The sequence below is a fragment of the Castanea sativa genome, chromosome 6 (assembly GCF_040712315.1).
Source record: "Castanea sativa cultivar Marrone di Chiusa Pesio chromosome 6, ASM4071231v1".
In the NCBI taxonomy this organism is placed as follows: Eukaryota; Viridiplantae; Streptophyta; class Magnoliopsida; order Fagales; family Fagaceae; genus Castanea; species Castanea sativa.
The window spans coordinates 330,090-338,956 of NC_134018.1; the positions used below are offsets into that span (position 1 = coordinate 330,090).

Below are 8,867 nucleotides of genomic sequence, written 5' to 3' on the forward strand. Positions count from 1 at the left end.
GAAGGAGAATAAATTAACTTAGTTAAGGAATCCTTAAAACATTAACCAGAAAAAAAAACTTGGTTATTAGTATTTAAGTAACATAATTGACATACTCTCGAAAAAATACAAAAGAAAAACTTATTGACTATCATTTTTTTCCCATCCACTTAGGTTATTGGTAAAATGATACAAGGGAGTTAAAAAGGATCTCAAACCGGGATTGGAATTCCAAAAGATATAACTAATAAGTTTTTGGTGGAAAGGAGATTTCATTCAACTGAAAGTACCAGAAACATTTGAGCAGTAAATAACTAATAAGTTTCACTTCATAGTTAAAGGCATTTGATAGCATCGAACTAAAAGGGAAGTAATTAAGAATAATTAGTTAAATTACAAGAACTAATAAAGATTACCTATAATAATTATAAACACACCAGGAAGAGAAAAGTTGTGGCCTGTAATGTACGTAGCTTTATCATCAACAACAACTCTCAGGTAAAAGCTTATCAATCAACTCAACTCAACTCAATTCAGGGAAAGGAAAAGCTTATCATTCAACTCATCTCAGGAAAATCTCACAGTAGCTCTAGTTGCTTTTATCATGCAACAAGCATCAGAGAATACTTTCTTTTAACATTAATCAAATCTTTAACATTAGAAAAGTATTTTGGTTGGGGTAATTTGATTTTCCTTGGTGGTGATAAATGTCAACACAGAGAGAGAGTTTTTGTCGTGTAGTAAGGCAACATGACATGGCCAACAGAGTTTGGAATTCATAACAAAGTAAGGACCTAAAACCGACATTTAATGCAAAGGCAAAAGGCCACCCTCTCTCTCTCTCTCTCTCTCTCTTTCTCTCTCTCACAGCCCCTCACAATCACTACCCATGAAAAAAAATCGAGAATAAAGAATGGAAGAAAATATGGGCCTGTAGGGTAGGTATAGGATAGGACAGCTTTTGTATAATGTATTTTTGTAATAATAAGAAAAAGAAAAACACACACAAACACAATTACACAAATACAAACAGACACACTCTCTCTCTCTCTCTCTCTCTTACTTTCTCTCTCTTTCTTCAAGTCTCTCATCGCATATTCACAGATGGGGGGTGAATCGTGGTGATTAATGGTACAAACTTGCTTTTTGGTGGAGTGAGAAAGAACCTGATGCCCTTTTGATGTGTGAGTGGGTGGTGCTGTTTCTCTCTCTCTCCCTCTCTCCTCTCTCTCTCCCTATTCTTTTGTTTGTTTATTAGTCTTCTAGGACTTCATTTCTCTCCCATTTTCTGTCAAAAACCACATCCCATCTCAGAAAACAGCTTCAAAACCGCGAGGTCTGTTTATATATGTATAATCTGCTTTGGATTTTCTTTCATTTCTTGGGTTTGTTCTTCTCTTTTGTTACTAAAGTTGTTTCCTTTGCTATTATCTTTTAGATTTGCTTTCTGGGTTTTCCTTGTTCTTCTTTTTTCAGCTTGAATACCAAAGTTTTTGTGTGATTTCATGATCTATTTTTTGTGCCTATGATTTCTAAGTGGCTTCATTACTTTGACAGACTCATGTAGTCACTGTGAGGAAAAGAGAAAATGAATCTGGTTTTGCGGTCTTGGTTTTACACTCGATATCTTTACATAGGGTCAGTTTCACTGTTCATTTACACGCTTAGACGACCAAAGATTTGGGATTCATTATTTAATACTTCATAAATCTCTTTCTATGCTGCTTCAGATTTTGAGTTTGAGTTCGAGTTCCATATTCCTTATTACTTTTCTCACTGTGTTTGTGGGATATCTTCTTTGATTAAACTTTTAAATCTCTCGTGTTATATCATATGATCTCTTGCTTAAAAGGATTTACTTGATTGTTCAAGTATGCTTTAGTAGATTGTAGAGTCTAAAAGATTCAATTTTGAAAACTTTGTTTCTGGGTATTATCCACATAAAATAACACTGGATGACTTTGGAGTTGAACGTCATATCTTTGCTTTGTGGTCTTATATTCTGTTCTTTGCTTGATCACTTGGGTTTCCACAAATTTTGGTGAATCAACTTGGATGCTTCAAATTCACTCATTCCCATCACATAAAATAACGTTCTGGAGGGGTCTAGAACCTCCTAGTCAGCCTTGTTCTTCTGGGTCTTTCCTCAAACTCAAACTTATGCTCTTTCTCTATTATTTCTCTTGCAGGCTCAGATGGATGAAAAACATTCAAGTGGGGTTGTTTGATTTCAACACTCACAGTTGGTGGTGGTGGTGTTACTGCTTCTACTGCTTTGTGTTGGTGGCTTTGTGGTGGGGTTTGGAGTGTAAGGAGTGAGTGAGAAAGTGAAAAAAAGAGAGAGAGAGAGAGAGAGAGAGAAATAAAGGGCTATTGTTGTTATATATGCTGAAGTCTAAGTTAAAGATAAGGCCCAGAGGTAGAGATAGTAATAGAGCTTGTGACTGTTGGAGAAACAGCACAAGAAGAGAGAAGCTGTTCATCAGATGTTATCCATTGCAAAACTTCCACCAGATCCCTCATGCTCTTGTGATTTACCACAACTGAATACTAGTAATGATGAGAGGGCTTCTCATAAGCTTGCCTTGCCAGAGGTAGATCTGTCCAAGCCAGCCCTATTAGCTGAAACTCCACTTCCCAAATTCTCCATAAGGTAATCTCTCTCTTTTCTTTTTCTGCTTTGATTGTTTTTGTCACTACTCTCTCTCTCTCTCTCTCTCTCTCTCAACTGCTTCGTTTCCTATCTTTAGCGGTGATCTCTCAAAAGTTTTCCCATCTTAAGTCTAAAGAGCTCTGTTGAGTCAGATCCAGAGTTTACAAGTTGCTTCTAGCTCAGTCCAACATGGGGCTGACTCATAATATCCATCTTGTCTCTATTTTTTTTTTAAATCTTTGGTGGCAATTTGGCTTTGCTTTGGTTAATGAACTTGTTCAAAGACTTTTAATTCCACCAGACTTTTACGCCTCTTCATGGCTCATCCCTAAACTTTTATCCGCCTAATTAAATTGAGTTATTAACTATATATTTAGTTCCTTTTCTTGCTTGATGTTACTGGTGATTTCATGTCTCTTTTGCTTGATACTTGGTACCCACTTGCAATCTGTACTTGTTCCTTCTAAGCATATCAAGCTGCAAGCTTGAGAGTTTTCTTGTGCTCACTAGATCATGGAATCTCCTTCATCACTTTGGGCAATTCTTGGCCTTTTCTTCAAGATTTCACTGTTCATAATGGTCCATGATTCTCTTTCTTGAGTTAACATACAATACATAACATAATAAGGGTCTAAAAGTTTTTTCATTTTCCATTGGTTTCTGTACCTAGCTAGTCAGACACGTATACCTGTGGTATTGATTCTTTGAGCTTCTGAGATTTTTAGAGTAACTTGATTACTTATTACACGTCACTAAACGATTAACAAAAAATAATGGTATTGTACCCATGCAGAGATTATGTTTTTAAGGCTCGAAGCAAGGATATCGAGACCAGTTGGCCTTTTTCTTCTGAAAACCTGCAACTTTGCTTGAAAAATGGCGTGAAGGATGTGCTGCCACCATTTCAGGCTCTTGATAAAGTGAGGAATCAATCCTTTAAGAGATGTACGGTTGAAAGTTGTACAGTTGAGAATAAAGATAAAAACTTAAGCAATTTTGATGGAGAGCCAGCTGGGCCTGATGATGATGATGATGCAGTTTTATTAGACTTGTCCAAAAACACCCAATTGAACCAGAAGCCAGCAGAAGAAGATTGCATAGAGACAACTTCATGTAGGTTTGAAGGAGAAAATGATTTCCCGTCCACAACTACAAGTGTTTCTCAATCTGATGATATAGAGTCACTTCCCGCTAATAGGCCATCTATCTCATCCTTAGAAACTGATCATACTTTGCCTGAAGCCTCAGTTGAAGTTGAAGAAGCTGCAGGTATTGTTCCTCCACCCCACAAGACTGAAAGCACAATTAGATCCTCTGGTAAGAAGTGCAGATTGGTTGTGAAATTTGGTGCCAACTCTGATCGTAGCTCCACTGAAGACATCACTTCAAATTGTACTACTGTGTCAGAATTAACAATGGCTTCAAAGATATGCCCTGTTTGCAAAATTTTCTCATCATCTTCCAACACCACCTTGAATGCCCACATTGATCAATGCCTTTCTGTGGAGTCAACTCCCAAGTGGATGGCTGATTCTAAACTAACCAAGCATAGGATTAAGCCGAGGAAGACAAAATTAATGGTGGATATCTATACTACGGCTGCAAGGTGCACGCTAGAAGAGCTTGATAGAAGAAATGGTACGAACTGGGCCACAGTTGCAACCTTGCCTACTCGGGATAATGACAAGTCTGATATGCCTGCTGAAGGGAGGAAGCAAAGAATGTTGCCAGTTAATGCACCGGATGCTGGTGATGTAGGTGCAGTCTATATTGATTCCAATGGCACCAAAGTTAGAATTTTATCCAAGTTTAATGATGCACCATCTGTGTCTAAAGTGGTGGAGGATCTTGGACCAAGGAAACCTTCTAAAGGAGGTAAAGGAACCAAATTCCTTCCATCCAAAAAGAAAAAGCGTCGGGGAAACAAACATCACAAGTATCTTAAACTTGCTACTCAAAGCAAAAAAAATTTCTCTCACAAGAGCCATTCTACTCAGGTACATCACTCTTTGCTTTCTGTTTATAAGTATTTTTCCCCTTTCTTCCTGAGTTACTTTGCATATCTTCATTGACTGCTTTTATTCACTTTAGAGACTAAAAAGAAATATCTACACCCAGTGGTATGCCTCAGAATGTAAATTACTAGTTTGAGTGTATATCTCACCAACTGATTTGTATTTTATGTTTTGATGCCATAAAAAAGGTTACACATGCTACATGACTAAAACCTATATTACATTCTTCTCTATAGGCTCGGATCAATATGCTTGGTGCTTTTTTTTTTTAGGCGAAATAAATGCTATAGCAAGAAAAAGTACTGGAACCTTTTTTTTCTCCTTAAGACACTCTTTTTTAGAAAATAATTCCTGTAATTCATTTTCCACTTCTATTACAAGTTGTTGTCACCTTTTTGTTGCATTATTTGAAGCCTTAGCATTCAGCTGTATCTGGTTTATGAATTGTTGTTTAACAGATTTATGGGGATCAAGGAGTTTATCATGGAGAGGAAGAAAGGTGCGAGAGGAATGAACATCAAATACAGAAGCAATTTAAACCCAGTGATTCTGGACATGTAAGACAATGGGTATGCTCCAAAAGAACTGTAGTTGCAAAAAAGATCAATAGAAAAGACGATCATCAACCTCCATTTGAGAGTGATCAATTTTGTTTTCGTGATTCTCCTGCGGAGAGAAGTCAAGTCTCTAAACCTTCAAATGTGTCACAAAATCCGATTTATTCTCCTGAAAACACTGAGAGAATGAAGAACCCATTTTGTGAAGCCCGAGTTAGTGACAAGGAGCGATCTCCTGGGAGAAAGAGAGTGGGAAGTCCTTTGTATGGAGCCAGGAGCAGTGACAATCTTGAGAGTTCCCTTCAACCAATGAAGAGAAATGTCAACCAGTTGAGCAAAGACAGCAATTCTGTTTGTGAAGGTTGTATGTTGACACGTCCAAAGTTTACAGGAAATTGTGTATGTTCGTTGAGCAGCAAGTTGGATGATATTGCTGCAGGACCGAATCAGAATTCTGATACTACTCCTGATGCTAGCACAAATTCATCTAGGAGTTTTCATTCCCTATCATCAAAAGCCATGAAAGTCTCCTCGTTAAGGAAAACTGTGTTGGCTTTCAGAAGTGGATCATCTGTGACTGAAACCAGACCAGATGTAATCAAGAATTGTTCCGTCCTTAGGAATTCTCAAGCACATTTGATGCCAGAAATTGATGAAGAGTTTGCGGCCTGGTATTCTGATCAAGCCGATCAGCAATATGATTTGATGCACAATCAAATTGAAAATCAGTCTGGAAGAGAGGAGATATCTGACAAAGTGTCTATTGGTAGTAGCACTGTACTAAAAATCAAACAAGATAGAGCACTAAATATATCTCAAAGGGAGGAAGCTATGGCTTTGAAGAGTTCACAGTTAGCTCCTCAATGTCATGGATATGATGAGGATGAAAACATGGATTCTTCTGATAGAGCTGGGGATGATTTGCTGGACAAAGATGATGATGGCTCAGAATTTGCTCAAAAGCAGGTTTGGGTCCATGGGCAGGATGTTGTCATGGAACCAGCTACCAATGACACCATTGGGGAGACTGTTACAAGTTTGTGTAAATCTGTGGATTCTGAACTACAACATAAGCTGGGAAATTGTTCTGAGGCCCGGTCTTCTGTCCGATCTATTGATCATTATAAAGGTCCCTTGTGTGCAGCTGAAGCATCAACATGTCCAACAGATCCAAGTTTTATTGATGGACAGGAGATATATTGCAGTGCTGAAGTGGGAAATGGCTTGATTGGGCAAAATGTTCATATAGGGGAGGAAATGGATTCTGAAATTGGGCAGGCAAACTTTTTCGTAGAGGTAGATCCAATTCCCATTCCAGGGCCACCAGGATCATTTTTGCCAAGTCCTGGGGGGGATATGGGCTCAGAAGATCTTCAAGGGAACTCATCATTAACCACAAGCCGGGTTCAATCTTCTCAAGATCAGCATGATTTCATTGATGGGGATTCATCAGATTCTCCTATTTCTGCGACATCAACCATCTCCAATCCCACAGTGGCTGAATATGATCAGAAGTATTGTGAACCAGTATCATCTGTAGGACCTCAATCAGTTCAAGACAAGATAAGGTCAAGCTTCTCTGGTGCTGGCATTGAGCCTTCCGTAGAAAGTGCTGCAGTAGTTCAACAGACAAACAGTGCAGGAGTAGAAAGGGTTACTTTTGATGGGGAGTATTGTAAAGTTAATAAGATTTCTATTGAAAAGGGCCCTCTCAGTATCAAAGGTGATGAGCCATGCTGTTGCCAAAGGAAGGAGAGAACTTCTCAAGGTATTGCTTTAAATTTTCAAGATTCACAACTATTAAAACGAAGGGCCATAGTTTCCATGACAACACCCACCATGGGAAAGCAAATGGGCTGCAATATGAACACAAGACCTGGAAATTCAGATGCAAGGTCTGAAATGTTTTCTCTGAACAGTTCTGCAAGTTCAAAATCTGAAAAGGTTGTTCCCCCCATCACAATGTCCTCTGCAGGTCCCCTTCCTTTGAAGGGTTCTCCAGATGCGGGAGTGAAGTTTCCAGGTCGTGGAAGTTGTGATTCTCCATGTACTTCTGCTTCTAATCCTGTACTCAGGCTCATGGGGAAGAATTTGATGGTGGTCAACAAAGATGAAGATGCATCAGTGCCGCTTGGTCAGGCCCAACCATATTCCCAAATCGATCACCTAACTTCAAGGTTTCCAACATTTTCTGAGGTCTCTCCTGTAAATATGCAAAATCAGGTCTACCATTCCTATCATCATATGGTCCCTCAAGTAGGTCAGGATCCACATAATTTGGCGGGGCAATGTTTTGATGGAAGGTTGCCAAACAGTTTTAGAAGCCAGATTACACTGAAAACACCACAAACATTTGCACGAGGACCAGCAGGTTTGTTTCCGGACCACTGTAAGGATGGTGGTTTTATTGCTTCCATGGAGCCTCATGAGTATAAAGGTCATCACAGTACCGTGCCAGTAGCTCAACAAAATAAATCCAAGAGCAGACCAGTTGGAGCATCCACATACAATATGGAGAAATTTATAACAGTTCCTCCTGATCACTGCCAGCAGATGATTGCTCATTCTGCTGCTGATATCACTAAAGAGATTATCATCCTTGATGACATTCCGGATAGTGAAGCCGATTTGGCCACTGATGTCTCCAAGTATCCTGGAGGGTTGAGGGAAAGGCAGGTTATTTCATCTGCAGGCATTGCAATTCCAGTTGTTCCAAACTATAACTTAAGGCATCCGAATCCATTCTCTTATTATCAGTCGCAGGACCCTTCTCTTCTCAATGAATTACCAGTGGTGCATAATGCCACCTCTCATGCAATCCCCTCCAGAGGAGCTAATGCAAGTCCTGCTAGGTGGAGTTGTACTTCAGAAGGTTCTGGGGTGCTGCAACGAGGCCCTTTTTTTTCTGCATCTCCTTCAACAGGTCATCTGAGGTCTGCACTATATAATTCTCCAAGCTTGTCATAGTTGGCGATTTTTTGTTTGTGATGGGCATTTTCATACCTGGTCATGATAGCAGGTTTTGCTTCAATCTTATAATGAAATCTTGAGCTGCTCATAGATTACTGATTGGCTGAAACTGTTGGGGATAACAAAAATAAAGGTGGTTGATCAAATCAAAGATGGTACCTGCACAAGTTTAGCTGTTGAAATCTCTCAGCTTGAGTTCGTATATATTTTAGTGTACTGTGTGTCAGGTCCAAATATTACACAGCTTACGAGGCTTCTTGCTTAGGCAAATCTTAAATCTACCCAGAGACTAGAAAATGTATAAGCAAATCCATGAATAATAGTTGACAAGGAACCTTAGCTTGAAGTCAATGGAGTTGAGCGTTCCTTTTGAGAAGATGTATTATGTCTGTTTTTTGTTAATTTTATTTTGTTAGAGCTGCTTCTTTCTCTTTAATGTGTTCTAACCTTCTAATTTTATAGCAATACTTTTATTAATTGGTCTTCAAAATCAATCATCATCTACAAATATTTACCTTTGGATGTTAAGAGGCAATTCAGACCATAAAATCTTGTGCTTCTTTCCCTTTGTATTTGTTCAAATAACAAAGCAGAAAAATTCAACTAGAATGATGGGGGTTAACAACACATTAGAAAGATTCTGAATCTGGAAGTTACTTTTGACCTCTCGTCTCGGTAAACCTAAATTAATAT

At 38.8% G+C, this 8,867-nt stretch overlaps 1 protein-coding gene across 2 annotated transcripts; it reads left to right on the forward strand.

The window, feature by feature from the left end:
- Window positions 1–998: 998 nt before the first annotated feature.
- LOC142638390 (uncharacterized) lies at window positions 999–8,610 on the forward strand. Of its 2 annotated transcripts, none has more exons than XM_075812428.1 (4): window positions 999–1,163; window positions 2,169–2,632; window positions 3,426–4,629; window positions 5,106–8,610. In XM_075812428.1, exons 2-4 carry the CDS (start codon window positions 2,466–2,468, stop codon window positions 8,169–8,171), a joined length of 4,437 nt encoding a protein of 1,478 aa, XP_075668543.1. In that variant the 5' UTR covers window positions 999–1,163; window positions 2,169–2,465; the 3' UTR covers window positions 8,172–8,610. The 2 variants fall into 2 exon arrangements, with proteins under 2 accessions (XP_075668543.1, XP_075668544.1); XM_075812429.1 differs by having other exon boundaries at window positions 1,103–1,315.
- The last annotated feature ends 257 nt before the right edge of the window (window positions 8,611–8,867 follow it).